Genomic DNA, 15,354 nt, shown 5'->3' with positions numbered 1-15,354 from the left:
GGGCACCTTCCCAGCCCCACTCCTTGTTCGGGAGCCCCGTTTCTGCGCCCCTTCCTTCCGGGCCGGATCCTGCGCCCGGCCGGGGCTGCCCTCTCTGAGGCTACATTCAAGGGTTATCCTGTTAATAAATAAGCCGGCGCAGCTGCCCCTCAGCCAGGGCCTGTCGGTTGGCGTCTCCACCGGCCAGGGAACCCCCGCGGACCCGGCCCCAACCCTCCGTCTGTCCCAGGGTCTGTCTGCCCCCTCTCCCGCCGTCGCCTCCTGCCTGGTCTCCAACGAGCAGCCGCCGGGTCACCAGTGCGCCGCGCTGCGCGGCCCGCGCTCGGCGCGCGGCTCGGGGTCGTGCGTCCGCCGGTTGCGGCCCTTCCTGCGCGCCGTCGAGGCCGCCGCGGGCGCTGGGGGCTGCGGCCGGCACATGCGCAGGGAGCTGGCGCCGCCCCCGCCGCCGCCGCCCGGCTCCACCAGCTGCAAGAAATCCCGGTACCAGAGTTTGGGGCCGGGCAGCGCCGCGGCCGGTGGCCCTTCCTCGGCCCGCGCCAGGCGTTCGGCCTGCGCAGCGCTCAGCACGTGCAGCGCCACTCGCCGCAGCGGCTGCGAAAAGCCCTGCTCGACGGCGGCGCACACGTAGACGCCCGAGTCCCCGCGCCGCAGCGCGCGCAGCAGCAGCCCCTGCGCGGTCAGGTGGACGCGCTCCTCCGGCTGCACCTGCGGGGCGGGAGGCGTGGGGCCGGCGTGAGGGCCGGAGGGCGGGCCGGGGAGGGGAGGAGCCAGGGGTTCTTGGGAGCTGGGGGCGTTCCAGGCGGAGTGTGTGGAAGCTGGTGGCAAGTGAAGGCCGGGTTCCATGGAATACCGGGAGGGGGCCGGGTCAGGAACCCGTGAGAAGGAGCCAGAGGGGATGGGGCAGGTGGGGAGCCGGCTGCCTGAAGTCCCATGGAGCTGGACTTGACCTAGACATGGGGTGCGGCCTAAAGGACCCACTAGGCAGACTAGGGCGCAGCCAGAGGGGGTGGGAGGCAGCGGCAGGGCCGGCCAAGGAGTCTCACCTGGGTGTGGGCCACCTGGCCTGCGCGCTGGAACGTCCACTCCATGCGTGCCTGCAGCGAGCGGGGCTCGCACTCCAGAAAGGCGCTGCTACCTTCTACGCCAAACACCTTCCGCTCCAGCAGCGTGGGCCGTGACGACGATGACAAGTCTTGGAACGAGGACAACCTCACACTCAGACATGGCAGGGGAAGATGGCGCAGTCTCAGGGACAGAGAATGGGGGCCACACAGGGTACTCACCCCCCGAGCACAGCACACTGGGGTCTCCATTCCTTACATCTTGTCTTCTGAACCGCCTGCAGGGACAGTGGCACCCCAGTGAGCCCTTCTCCCAGCTCCAACAGCCACAGCCCCTGGGTGTCCTTCCCGGCACCCGATCCCCAACCCCCCACCCCAACCCCGCCCACCTCTTGGCACTGGGCTGGAAGCGCGTGCACGCAGCCCCGTCCCAGGCGCAGTATGGGTCCCGCGCCAGACAGCATTCGGCGCAGGCGCGGCCGTGGGCAGCGCAGCGGTGCAGCGCTATCTGGGCCACCGCGCTCCGCGAGGCCACGTACAGCTGGTGCTGGGGGGCACGAGGGGCTGCAGGCTGGCCGATGGCGGGCAGCCCCGCGCCTGCTTCCCCTCATTCAGGAACCCTGAGGACTCAGGCCACCCAGACTAGCATAGGCAGCGCCTACTCACCCCTACACTCACCCCCATGCCAAGGGACTTAACGCAGTGAGCAAGGGCGGACTGGGCCTGGGGCTCCAGTTTGTGCACCCCGCCTCCCTTTCCACCAAAAGGGTGTGCTGCTCACTCACCCTTTTGGAGGAGATTTGCATGCTGGTGACAGCGGCCGAGTCCTGAGTGGGAGGAGGCACTCTGGAGTCACGGCTTTATGGGATGGGGGCTGTGGGGTGCCTGTAGACGGGGAGGCCTCACCTCAAACACATGCAGCTCCTCCAGAAGCAGCCCCTCGGCGCTGGGCCGGCTGCCCTTGGGCAGGATGATCACCTTCAGCACCGTGCCTGTGTCTGCAGGGTGAGAGGAAGGCAGCCCTGGCTGGGTGCCCCTCGCTCCGGTGGACAGCAGCGAGTGTGTAGTATACGGGGCACGATGCACAGCCACCTGGCGAGCCTGGCCAGGGCCTCAGGGGGTGCTGTGGCAGGACACTGACCTGTACCCACGAAGAGGACATCGTAGTGGCCATCTGCCGCTGCCACGCGGTCGGCCACAATTTGAGTGAAGGTGTATCCTGCGCCCACTTGCAGGAAAAGAGGGCGTCCTCCGATGGGCAGCACCGAGTTGTACATGAGGGGGTGGTTCCGGGCAAACTGGATGACATCATCAGGGAACTCCTTGGTGGACCCGAAGGTGCCAAAGGTCTTGCTGGGGCACTGGCGAGGGCAGAAAGAGGGACACACACAGCAGGGAAAGAGGTGTGAGGGCTAGATGGACACCCATACCTGAGGCCTCCATGAACGGAGTGGGGAAGGGGCTGGAGCCCTGCCCTGAAGCCTGGAGACAGAACCAAGCCTGCTTTGCTCCAAGAAGTCGGACCCAGTGGTGGTGACATTACCCCGATGCAGAGCAAAAGGAGGAAAGCCCCACAGCTAGCAGCTACGCACCATGCCTGGTCGAGGGTAGGGAACGCGACCCTGGTAGGACACCCACTGGTGTGTGGGCCCCTCCTTGTGTGCAAAGGGCCCCAGGAAGGCCCGGCGCACGTCGTCCATGCTGTAGGCACACACTGCTGAGCCCTGGAAGACACCACTGCCACCCAAATAGAAACAGGGTCAGCGCGCCCCGTGCGCCCTGGCGGTGTCCCCTACCTGCCGCCCCTCACCTGGATGTGGAGAAGACTGCGTAGAGCAGCGGGGTCCGGCGGTCGCGCGAGGTCAGCAGGAACACGTCCTCTGCGGGAGGGAGGCAGGTGGGCTGGCCAGCGCGCACACACAGCCCCGGTGGGGTGCCCCTCCGGGCTCTCTGCACCTACACCTCCCACACACACCCAGCCCGCATGCCAGGCACTCACGCAGGTGGTCGAAGTGGGTGTCACCCTCGACGCCAGGCACCGAGCACACGAGTCGCGCCTTCAGGAACGTCGTCCACTTGTTGACCAGGCTGCGCTGGCCACCCACGTCATTCTGCAGGGGGAGAGGGAGTGAGCACGAGACAACCCCACCCCTTGGGGAGGGATCTGGGGGTAGGCTGCCAGGAATGGCCCAGGGACGCCTCACCCTGCAGATCTGGCCAACGCGGGACACGGACAGCCGTCCTAGGGCTGGTGCCGCCTCCACTGCCAACTCACGGAAGAAGAAGTAGATTTTGTCGTCATCCGGGTTCTCGCTCTCCGGGATCCAAAAGACCTTCACAAATTTGGGCTCTGGCCGCAACACGATGCAAGGAGTCAGATAGTCATGCCCATTTCCTCCCACCAGGTGGCGCTACGAACGGTCCCCACTCGCCCAGCCGCGTGCGGCCCCGAGCACGGACCGCATCTCGACTGTGGCCTGCGAGGTAATAAGCAGCCACGAGGGGGCAGCAGAGACCACGGCTATCTGGGCATGCACCTAACACACACAGAGACACACACACACACACTCCCTCCCTCCTTCCCTCCGATTGGAAAGAGGGCTGTTGGGCTTAACCTGCATTTGTGAATCTTCTCCCCTAGCAGAGCTAAATACGCCCCGCTTGGGTTCGGAGCCTCCCATGGATCTCTGCTGTTAGAAGACGCTACTCCCCTACTAATAGTTTTAATGATTTTGTGGCTATTTTTTAAAATATTTATTTATTTTTATTACAAAGTCAGGTATACAGAGAGGAGGAGAAATAGAGAGGAAGATCTTCCAAACGATGGTTCATTCCCCAAGTGACTGCAACGGCTGGTGCTGTGCTGATCTGAAACCAGGAACTTCCTCCAGGTCTCCCACAGGAGTGAAGGATCCCAAAGCTTTGGGCCGTCCTCGACTGCTTTCCCAGGCCACAAGCAGGGAGCTGGATGGGAAGTGGAGCCACCGGGATCAGAACCGGCGCCCATATGGGATCCCAGCGCATTCAAGGCAAGGACTTTAGCTGCTAGGCCACGCCAACGGACCCGATTTTATGACTGTTTTTAAATTTACTTTATATAAGTAGAAGTTCAACATATTTTCCTTTGACTACTGTGCATAGCTCATGCCTATTTTCCTACGGGATTATTGTCTTTCCACTTTTTGTTAAACTCTTTATTTAGCAGAGCCAATAAGTCTTGGCTATAATGTAAATTGACAGTATATTATCTGGGCCCAGTCCTGTGGCCTAAAGGCTAAAGTTCTCATCTTGCACAAACCAGGATGCCATATGGGCACTGGTTCTAATCCTGGAAGCCCCACTTCCCATGCAGCTCCCTGCTTGTGGTCTGGGAAAGCAGATGAGAACAACCCAAAGCTTTGGAATCCTGTACCAGCGTGGGAGACCCAGAAGAGGCTCCAGGCTCCTGGCTTCAGATTGGCTCAGCTCCAACCATTATGGCTACTTGGGGAGTGAGTCAATAGATGGAAGATCTTTCTCTCTGTCTCTCCTCCTCTCTGTATATCTGACCTTTCAATAAAAATAAAATATTTTTTTAAAGGTGCATTATCTCTGGTTATCCCTGCAGCATAGCAGATCCAGCCACTTCCTGTAGCACCAACGGGTGCTGATTCAAGACCCAACTGCTGGACTTCCAATCTAGCTCCCTGCTAACGCACCTGGGAAAGTAGCAGAAGATGGCCCAAGTGCTTGGTTCCCAGCCCCCATACTGGAGACTGAGAAGTTCCTGACTTCTGGCTTTGGCCTAGTGCAGTCTTGGTGCTTCTGGTCATTTGGGGAGTGAATCATGGCTAGAAGATCTCTCTCTCTGCCTTTGACTCTCTGCAGCTCCATCTTTCAAATCAATGTTTCACTTTAAAGAGTACATTACCTCAAAACAAATCATATTTTTTAAAATAGACTATTCCTTGGGCCTGGCGTGATAGTCTAGTGACTAGATCCTTGCTGTGAATCTGCCAGAATCCTATACGGGCACCAGTTTGTATCCTGGCTCTACGCTTCCCATCCAGTTCCCTGCTTGTGGCCTGGGAAAGCAGTCGAGGACAGCCCAAAGCCTTGGGACCCTGCACCCGTGTGGAAGACCTGGAAGAAGCTCCTGGCTTCAGATCAGCTCAGCTCTGGCTATTACGGCCATTTGGGGAGTGAACCAGTGGATGGAGGATCTGTCTCTCCTTTGCTCCATAAACGTGTCTTTGCAATAAAACAAATAAATCTTAAAAAAAAAAAAAAGTCAGAGACTCTAAAATATTTAAAAAGAGAGAAGCTTCTGGCGCCCCGAGAACACAGGTGGCCCTAACTGGTGTCCCATGGGTCTGGTGGCCCTGCAGCCTGCACTGCACTGCTCTCAGTTCAGCACAGGGCTCTCCAGGGCTCCGGGAATGAGCTGTTACCTCCCATCCCAGAGCAGCTCCTTCCTCCACCTCCTGACCCCAGGCATCTCTCCCCTCACTGGCCTATCCGTCAGGATCAGTCTCATTACACATTTGTTGTGAAAGAGCGGGCACTGACCACACTGTGCTGACACCTGTGCCTGATGTCAGTCCTGCTTTTGCTGGGTCACTGGTGAGATCTCCCTTCTCCCATTCTCTCTACTGCTTGGCACCCCAGCCTCCCCCGCCCCCTTCTCACCATTGAGCCAGCGGGAGTCGTGCGGCTCTGTTCGGAGACTCGGACGCTGGCCTAGGCTTCGAAAGATGGTGAAGTCCCGGCCCATGAGGTCTGCTGCCACACCTGAGTACAGCTCCTCTCCTGCGGGCAAGCCAGGGCTGCTCAGCCAACCACCCAGGGCTCCGGGGGGCATCACTAAGTTCTGACTAAAGGGGACCAGGAGTTGTGCAGATGCCCGGCTGCTGGACTCACCCACCAGCACGGAGGCAGCCCGATGCCTGGGATCATAAGGGCTCTTCCCCTTGCCATCCTCAAGTCTGCGCAGGTCCAGCCGCAGCATGGGCTCCTGGGAAGCCGGGACAACTGTTCCTGCTAGGCCCTTGTTCACCCTCTCCCCAACCCCCAGCCCCTCTCCTCACCCAGAGCTGGTCTCACCTCAGGCCGGTGGCCCACCTCCACAAAAGCACAGGTAGGGTGGAAGGCTCCTGTACCACAGGCCAAAAGGTGGGTGCGGTTGTAGGTATGCAGCAACTTCACGAAGTTCATGCACTCCGTCTAGTGGGCAGGCAGGAGCTGGCACCGTGAGGCTGCCAGAAGAGGCCCTGGCTTGCCAGCACCATTCCCTGCCTGCCTCCTCTCTGTGCCGTCCAGGGGATACTCTTCATGAGCTCCAGTGACCAGTGCAACCGCCATAGAGCGTGCACGAGGACGCAGGGGCCTGCGAAGCCCCCTGTGACTCAGCCCCCACCCTGACTCACCACCTCGGAACCTTAGCGCCTTTGCCCTTGCTGCCCTCGCCCCAGCTGGAAGAGGCAGGCCTCTGTCCAGTCCTGCCCTGTCCCTGGGCTCTGGGGCTGACCTCCCCACTCCCACCCCATGCCCAGGGCTGGGGAGACAGCCAGTACTCACGCCAATGTCCTTCCCAGCCCAGTTGCACTCTTCTCGCCATTCAACAGGGGCTGGCCAGGCCAGCTGCAGGAAGGTTGGGGGGATTGTGGGTCAGATCTGGGCTGTTCCTACTTTTTACACAGGGGGACCCATTGCTCCCAGACCTCTGCAGACAGCCAGAGATGGGCTCCTGGGACTCCCTCCCTGAGCCTGGGGACCCGGCCACCTTCTTGGCCCGCTTGCTGATGTTGTCCAGGTTGAGCGAGGCCACATGGTTCTCAGCACCCACGAACAGGCGCCCGCGCTCCTCATCCAGCAGCAAGGCTTCATAGCAGCAGGTCCGCTCCAGACGGAAGGTCCGGAGGCCATGCCAGGTCTGCAGCTCTGTGGGGTGGGCACACCTCTCTAAGGATGCGCCAGCCATGCCAAAACCCTCCCTGGGGCCTGACTGGCTGTCTGCCTGGGGACTAAGGGTTGCCTGACCCTCACACATATGCATTTATACACCCGGATAGGCCCACAAGGATGCTTGGTACAGAGCAATCAGGGTGGGCAGTGCGGCCCCCCAGGAAGGGGAAAGCAGGTTGAACAGCTTGTTTGGACAAGTGAGATCTTGTCTGAGTGTGTGCACTGGGAAACCAGTGGATACCAAGGTTCTAGGAGAGCTAGGCATGTAGAACTAGCCAGGACCCGGGATCGGAAAGGTGGACTGGCAGTCCCAGGCCCGGGCTCACCTACCCCAAGCCACTGCTGGGGATGAGGGGGCAGGAGTGAGACTTCCACACTGCCCTGCCCAAGATGCCAGGCCTGGCTGGGTAGAGAGACAGGGCATTCTATTGCTATGGAAATGGAGATGAGACTCTTCTTGGGAAAGTGTGAGGAAATGTGGGCAGAGAGGCTGAGGTTAGCTGGAGAGTTCCCCAATCCTACAGACACAGAGCTACACACCCCAATGAGCCCCTTCCATGCCCGCCTCTCCTGCCTCCTGCGCTGAGCCCCCCTGCCTGCCAGGTGCACCTACCTTCGAAGGAGAGTCGAAGACGTGGGGGGCTGGGGACAGCCCCTCCCAGCCCGGCTGCCCAGAGTAGAGCCAGCCCCAGGATCATGGCGGCGGCCTCAGCCCGCCTCAGCCCCGTCAGCTCAGGGCGCTCAGGGTTCAGCGGGTGTGTGTGGAGGAGCCTTGAGTTGCCCTGGACTCTGCCCTGGGATCTGAAAGAAAAGGAGCCAGCAGTGAGGGCGGGAGACTTACGGGGGGAGTCCCCAGGGATCAGATTACAGCCCCCGGGTGGGGGCGAAAGGCTGGGGGGTCGCATTCCACTTCCGAGGGAGCCCTCCCCTCTGAGGGTGCCCCGCCTGGCCACAATCACAGACACACCCACGCTGGGCACACCCTCAGGGTCACCCTGTGCTGGCAGTGTCTGCTCTGCTACCACGTCACCTCCTTCCTTAACCGCCTCCCCTCCCCTCCCCTGCACACACTCACATTCATTCATTCACAGACCCTGTGTGCCCACACTGTGCCAGCCTGGGACTGGGGGTTGAGCGATTCTGGCAGACCCAGTCAAGGTCCCCAAATGGGAAGAGGCCGAGTGCCAACAAGGAGTCCAGTCCTATGGGTGAGGTCACTCCAGAGAACGCCAAGTGCAATGAGCAAAACAAGCCCATCTCAAGAGGGTGACGGGAGGAGAGTCGACCCAGAGCCAGGCCTGTGGAGGTGGCCATGCACCCACAGAGGGCCATGGAGGTATTCCTAGGGGCTGCCGCCTAGTGGGGGCCTGTCAGTGTGTCTCTGAATGTGTGTGCATGCATGGATGTCTATGTGCTAACATGGGGTATCTCATGTCACACATGTGTTGAGTGAGATTCCTTCACATCATATATGCATCTATACATGTGTGCTATGTGTGCATGCCACGTGTGTGTGTGCATGCCTGTGTGGGCATGTGAAGGAGCAATCCCAGCTGCAACATCAGTCCCTGCCCGGGACCCCAGGGGACCTATTCTTAACCCAGTTAGGCACTGCTGCCTGGGTGCCACAGGGCTGCTGGGCTCCTGGGTTGGGCAGGTGCCTCTGCTGCTGCCTCCTCTTGACTCAGAGCTATTCCTAAGCCAGATCCAGTAGCCTGTGTGCCCTAAGGGGGTGGAAGCGGCACCTGGGGGTCCACAGAAAAGCAGTGAGGTCAGGCCCCAGGAGTCAGGCAGGAGAGGTTGCCTTCACTAACCCCAATCCTGGGGGCGTCCTCAGTCTCCCCAACCTCTCCCTCTACTCCTGCCCCTGTCATCTTCCTCTTTTTGTGTCCCCCACCCTATGACCAGACACCCCCCTCCTAGATCTCTCACATGGGGGCTGCCATGTCCACCTTCCCTCCCAGGGAGCTGTCTGGGCAGGTGCCTGGGTGAGGGGCTCTGGGGGTGGGGCAAGGTTCCAAGAAAGGATGAGGTCAGAGCCGCAGTCGCTGGGGGCAGTCCCAGATGCCTCTTCCAACACACACTGCTGCCCAGTCCTTGGTGCCCAGACTCCCTCCACCCTGCCCCAGGACCCCAGCCTCCCTCCTGCCCACCGGATACACTTGCCGCAGGCTGTCTCTTCCTGGTCTGTGCGAGTCTGCCAAGTGACACGCTGCTTTCCACACCTCCGGCAGGCTCCTCCCCTCCCAGCCCCCTCACACCCCGGGAAGGGGTTGAAGCCTAGGGGCCATAGGGCACCCTCCTACGGCTCCTTTAAGGAGCAGCTCCTGCCCCCACCAGGCTTGCCACCGCCCCACACGCGCCGCCGCCCGTGCCTGCCCTGCCGTAAAGTTTGCAGGGCGGATCGGGTGACTGGGCAGGCAGCCGGGACCGGCTGGAGACAGCAGCGGGCTGGAATGGGCACCAGCAAGGGGTGGGGCGAGACGACCCTCCCAGATCGGGCCTCAAGGTGGAAGAGTGCCCTCACGTGGGTCTGGGGGTGGGGGGCAGCGGTTGCTAGTCAAGCCAAAGCAAGCAGCAGCGACAAGGACATCCCCCAGCTTCAGGTGGCTGTGTACACCGCCTATGGGGAATGCGATGGGAAGGGGGCACCCGTTGACTCGAGCGCCTGACCTGGCTTTCCTGAGCTGGGGCATGGCAAATGGGGAGCTCAGCTGACACCTTGGTTCCCAGGAGCCACTGGGAGGGGAAAGCCTGAGGGTGGGAGAGGGGGTTTCTCAACTGGAGAGCCTCAGGACCCCAACCCCTATCCTTCCTCAGCATTTGGGTCAACTTAGCACTTCAGCTGCCTGGGGAACAATTTGGAGGACAGCCAGGTAGGCACAGACACAGGAGGCCTGGCCAGTCTGGCTTTTGCAGCAGGGCATGAGTCTCCCCTGATCAGGTCACCATCCTGGAAGAGGGGTGCTGCTTCCCTGTTGAGTGGAGGGCATCTTGTGTGGCTCTGCCTAAGTGGGAGGTGAGAGGAATTGCCCCTACCAAACCCAGAGCCAGGTGCCTGATTTTACACTGGGCTTTAGCACTTCAGTTGTGGGGGGGCAGGGGTCTTGGTGGATACCCCTATTTGTATTGGAGGGCGATTATTTTGCAGGGTCTGAATGGTGACAATGACAGTGGCAGGCCCTCAAGTCCATATGGGTGAGCAAACTAGGGCCTGAGGATACACTTCAACTCCTCAGTTCCCACAACAAGTGTCTGCTTGCCATCATCCTGAAGCAGAGGCACAGCACCCCCGGGGTCAGCAGGGCTGGGCAGATGCTTCAAGGGCACACAGTTCTGTTGCCCATCACCTGGGTGCCAGCCAGCCAGCCAGGCACAAGTAGGGCTAGAGGGAGATTCTCCAGGTACCCTGGCATCCGCAGTGAGCAAGACCTTGCCATCTGCCCTCCTCGCAGCCTAGTGTTCCGGACTGCTCTGGCTAGCAAGCAGAAACTAGGAAACTAGGGTATGCAGGGTTGCCCCCTTGCCTGAGCCCTAAGACTTCCAGGATGTGGTCTTCCTCTACCAGCTGCCTCTGGCCTGGAACCTGGGCAGCCTCCCCTTGCCCCATGCAAGCAAACAAAATTCCTCAGCTGTTTACAATTTTCCACCCAGGCAGCCAAGATCAGCAAGTACCCTTGAGGTCCCACTGCACCCCCGCTGCACCCCATCTGCCCCCACTGCTTCCACTTCTTCAGGATTGGGGTCCTAGTCTTTGTTTCAATGCTCCCTGCCCAGTCTCCCAATGCTGTGCTCACACCAAGGACCAGGAACCCCTCACCTTTCCAACAGCCTGAGACTCAGGCCCCAGCCGAAGGGACCGGACTGGACCACCCTTCTCCAGATGTGCCCCCTCTCTTGAGCAAGGCAGTCAGTCCTCAGAGAGAGGGGAAGCTCTTGCTCAGGTCTCCCAGGTCTGCTCCTTGGCCACAGGTCAAGTGTGCTGGCTATGAGTAATACCCTCTGAAGATGGCAGTCAAGAGCAAGGGTGGAGATGACCGCGGGGCTGTGGACCTCACCCCCGGGGCACCCTGGCCTCCAGGGCCTCTACCTTGGACTGGGGCCTGCTTGGGTTCTTGTTCTGCAGCTGCCCAGCAATGGGGTCAACCTGCCAGGAAATAACTGGATGGTTGGGCTAGGCACCTGCCCCCACCCCGCCCCACCCCGCCTCGCTATCATCAGTTTGCCCTGCCCCTGTGCATTATTCCGCTTGGATTCTAGGTGTTGTGGCTGGGGTGGGACAGCCCATGGAGGAAGGCACAGCCTGGGCAGCATGGGATCTTGCCCACTCACACCTGCTTTAGCCATCAAGGCTGGTGGCTCCAATCCATGCTGGCCACATGGGTATGGGTCATGCTGGCCTGAGGATTCAGGCATGGCAGGAGTTAGGTGGGGAAACAGATGGGGATGGGGGAGTGGGGAGACTGAGGGCAGCCAGGCAGGGATCTCCAGGCATGACCTGAAGAATAAATAGAGGAAAAGTTTTCCAGGACATTTGCCCCCCTCTTGCCCAACCCTGCCCCAACTACCTCCCAACCTGGTCTTCAGGTTGAGGGAGCAGATCCCCGGCCCGGCCCACCTTTTGTGAAAGATCAGCTCTTCCCCTCCTTGCCTGCTCCCCTGGCCTTCTGAAGGCCATGGCAGAGCTGAGCCTGAGAGGGGCAAAGAAGCGAAGAAGCTGAGCCTTTGGCTGTGGCCCTGCCCCCACCGCCCCGCCCCTGCCCTCCGCCTCCTGCACATTCCTCGCAGGCTGAGGTCAGCCCCTCTGGGAAGGGAGCCCCCCCACACCCGCACCAGCCACATCACAACTCCTCACTCCTGTTTTCCTCATCGCCCAGCAGGGTGGGGTGAGGAGGAGGGAGGCTGGAGGGGGCGGGGCCTCCCTCTCCCTTCCCCGGAGCCTGGGGGTGTGTGGAGGGGGCTGTGCCAGGAATGCTGCTTGTTGAAGTGGAGGACAACTGCACTCTATTTTCATCAGCAGACCATGAATTTCAGTCCTGCATTCCCTAACTGGCTGCCCAGAGCCCTGGGACTGCTGCTGGCTGACTGAGGGGCTCAGGACACTCAGAGTTGGGCTAAGGGGTGAGGGCTGCCCAAGAATGAACATCCCTCTGCAGGGTACGTTGGATAGCGAGCGACCCTGGACGCTGTCACCACTGTTGTCCTCCAGCTCTCTTTTCTCCTTGGGTCCTGTGGAACAGGCAACAGCCTGGGTGACAGTTGTTCACTCTTGCTGCTGTCTCAGCTCTGGGCATCCCAGGGCACCCAGGCCTGTGAAAGGCCATGAAGGAGAGTTGTACAGCGCCCCCACCCCCCCAGGTACAGCTTCATCGGGCCTTTCTCAGGATGGGGCTTTCTCTTGCCTGCTTCTCTCGAGGCTCCCACTCCAGAAGCTGCTTCTTATATCCTCTGACCTCCACGCCAAGGCTCTGCTTGGTGACCCCTCTGTCCCTGAGGGCCTCATTCACTTCACAAGCCCCAGCCTGGCCCGGGGAAGTGCCAAGCCTGGGCTCCCGAGAGCCATTGCTCAGAGAGGTCCCTCTGTCCTCCTGCTCTGTGGCTGGAAGCCTGACCCTCTGCCCTTGCCCTAGGCCGTGGCCCTGTGTGGCTGCCCCCTGCAGCACCCTGCCCCCATCCCTGACTCAGAGAGCTTGCAGAAGCTTGGGGGCACGCAGCCTCAGCCAGGCATTCACAGTGCCCTGCCAGCGCCCCACCAGTGCCCCTGCCAGTGCCCCAGCTGCTCTGTTTCCGGGATGCATCAGCTCTTTCATTGCCAATTGTTAGCTCGAGCTGTATCCTTCACTTTTCAGGCCCCTCCCCTTGTCACTCGAGGGTCTCATCTCACCATTCAACATCTACCTTGGCCATTTGCCTTCCTGGCTGATCCCTGCAGCAGTAGGTTCTAACCTTGGGTAGGGCTGGGCAGGGGGTCTTCCATTGTGGGGCAGCATCAGGGACTACCCTCCCTGGCAACCCAGGACTCACCAGAGGTTTTGACCTCTGCTCCCCCTAAACACTGGGACCACCACCCCGAGACTACATGAAGGTGGAGGGTCTGGCAGGCATACACACTAGCTGTCACGCAGGCTACATGTGCATAGCCCGGTTGCCTGGGGCTTCACCCTGGCTGGCAGGGGCTGCCTTCCCTCATTGAGAACACAGGGATGGGGGCTTCGGGGAACACAAATCCTCATGAGAGGAATAAGAGCCCTGAGGGGTCTTACTTGGAGCAGGAGATGCAAGGATTCAGGTCAGTGTTTGGGGAGTGCACCCAGTCCTAGAATTCAGTCAAGAGAAGCTGTGATCTTGATCCTGCCCTGGGCTTCTCTCTGACTCCCAGGCCACCAGAATCTGCCTGCTTTGCAAGCGGCCAGGCAGCTGCAAGGGGGTTCATGCTCTCCAACTTTCTCGGTGGGGCTGGCACTCTGGGTGTGGTGGGGAGACACTGATTCTCTGCAGAAGAGTAAGCTTTGCTGGTGGGGAGAGGCCATGAGGCTACCCCGGAACACACTGGGGAGTTCTGCCAGGTCTCCATGGGTCCTGCAGCTGGGGACCTCAGCGCTAACCTTGGGTGGGGAGAGCCCTTCCCTAATCTGCACCTGGCATCTGCCCAAGGTGTGCATCTGGCTTGGGGAACTGGCTCCTCCCCTTGGGGGCTCCCCACAGTCTCCCCTCTGCAGGCCTCTCTCACTTCCCAGCTGTTTCCCTAACCCCTAAGCAGGTTAAAAATACCAAGACTGCCACCACCCCAGCAGCTGGAGCAACTATTTGAGGTGGGTCAGGGCCTCCAGGAAGCAGACTGGCCTCGTGGTCCTTCCCATTTGCGGTAAATAGCCCATACCGCCTGGGTCCCTCCTTGCCTCTGCCTGTCCTGCTAAGAGTCTGCAGCTGCCTAAGGGTGGGGACAGGGTGGATGGGTGCTCTGCGACTAGAAAGCCAAAGAGCCCGTGCATGGTCATCCTCACCCAGCTGCTCCTCCAGGTCAGGCAATGGGGGTTTGCCCATAACCCAATCTCATGGACCCCATGTTGTTGGGGTACAGGATACCTGCACAATGGATCCCTCCTGCCTGTCACTGCTCCCCACCCCCAACATGGCTGGGAATTTCCCAGTCGCCACCAAAGACAAGGCAGAATTGAGAGGCCGCCCCCGCCAGGGCTGGGACAATGGAGCCTTATACCCTAGAAATCAGAACTGGGTAGGAGGGCCCAGCCAGGGCAGGTGGGGGCCCAGCTCCCTCTGTACCCAGGGACTCCCTGCTTGCCAAGACCCCACCCAGACCCACTGCCAAGTGGGGGGCAAGGGGGAATCCTGGCTAGAGCCCTGCACGGCCCACCCAGGAGGGAGACATTGGGTGTGCCAGCAGACAATGCCGGGCCTTCAATGGTGTCTGTTGTGCAGGGTTTCCCCCCTCAGGACAGACGGAAGGAACCATCTCCGGTGCCCGCTTCCTGCGGGGCGGGCATTGCCATTCCGCAACAGCTCCCGCCTGCACATCTGGGAACAGCAAGGTCCAGACCTGAGCCCCAGACGGAAACCAGGGATCCTTGGAGGGGCGCGGGCCCTCGGAGGCAGAGGTAGCCAGAAAGGACTGAGGAACCCGGGACGGAGGGGACATTCATCTTCCTACCGGCGCCCGGCCTCTCATCTCCTGCCAGACTGGGGCCCCACGGCCCCCGCGGGGCACTGGCAGGTGTGTGGAGGCGGGGTCGTCCCAAGTCCCCGGCCCAACCCCTCCCTCCCCGCCTCCACGGCGCCGACCCCGGCCCGCCCTCGGCCCAAGCCGCTTTGTCCCGGGCCTCGGGCCGCGGAGCCGCGGCCGCCGCACAAAGCTGCTTTTGTGCCCCGAGGCCTCCGGCGGGGCCCTGTGACGTCAGTCTCCGTGACCGGACCGGCGGGGCCGAGCGGGACGGCTGCGCCCCCTGGCGGCCGGAGGCGGTGGCGCGGGTCTGCGAGTCGGAACCCCTCCGGGTGGCTGGGCCCGCTGGCTCGCTCGCTGGTCCCTGTGTCATGGCACCTGGCCCGGGCCCAGCAGACCCTAGGAAGGTCCCAGGTTCACAGCCCCAGCACCATTATGATCAATGGCCTAGGGCTCACTAGGCCGGCCCGGGCCTCCCACACCCCTGCCCCGTGACAACACCGAGGGGAGGCTGCCTGTTACTGCCCTAGGGTTCGGAGTGGGCCTGACCTGGGGAGGGACCTTTCTGACGCCTCAAGGTCCCTGCCGGCTTTCTGTTCAGTCAAATCAGCCTGGCTGTGTGACTTATGGCAGCCGTCATGGTCTTGGGCCTGGGTGCCTGGGAGGCCGGAA

General features: G+C 61.1%; 1 protein-coding gene across 1 annotated transcript; it reads right to left on the bottom strand.

Annotated features, from left to right (window-relative positions):
* Positions 1–291: 291 nt before the first annotated feature.
* SEMA3B (semaphorin 3B) lies at positions 292–15,055 on the bottom strand. Its single transcript, XM_040995003.1, has 18 exons — positions 14,805–15,055; positions 7,618–7,805; positions 6,823–6,980; positions 6,618–6,680; positions 6,144–6,263; positions 5,961–6,054; positions 5,730–5,849; positions 3,266–3,411; positions 3,061–3,172; positions 2,872–2,941; positions 2,654–2,798; positions 2,203–2,422; positions 1,968–2,059; positions 1,847–1,888; positions 1,451–1,608; positions 1,284–1,339; positions 1,044–1,192; positions 292–705 (listed from the first exon to the last, which is right to left on the bottom strand). The coding sequence occupies exons 1-18, from the start codon at positions 15,053–15,055 to the stop codon at positions 292–294; spliced, it is 2,598 nt and encodes an 865-aa protein (XP_040850937.1).
* Between the last annotated feature and the right edge of the window lie 299 nt (positions 15,056–15,354).

The sequence above is a fragment of the Ochotona curzoniae genome, unplaced genomic scaffold (assembly GCF_017591425.1).
Source record: "Ochotona curzoniae isolate NIBS_2020 unplaced genomic scaffold, NIBS_Ocur_1.0 contig_908, whole genome shotgun sequence".
NCBI lineage: Eukaryota > Metazoa > Chordata > Mammalia > Lagomorpha > Ochotonidae > Ochotona > Ochotona curzoniae.
Note: the sequence above shows the minus strand (reverse complement) of the source record. Positions and strands in the feature narration are given on the sequence as shown.

What these genes read in the sequence shown, in the direction of transcription:
- SEMA3B (XM_040995003.1), bottom strand. Translation starts at nt 15,055, where the DNA reads ATGACACAGGGACCAGCGAGCGAGCCAGCGGGCCCAGCCACCCGGAGG. An exon ending in TGGGCCGAGGGCGGGCCGGG is followed by an intron (nt 7,806 to 14,804) that starts GTCGGCGCCGTG and finishes CTTTTCTTTCAG; the next exon opens with ATCCCAGGGCAGAGTCCAGG. An exon ending in CAGTGTGCTGTGCTCGGGGG is followed by an intron (nt 1,193 to 1,283) that starts GTGAGTACCCTG and finishes CCTCGTTCCAAG; the next exon opens with ACTTGTCATCGTCGTCACGG.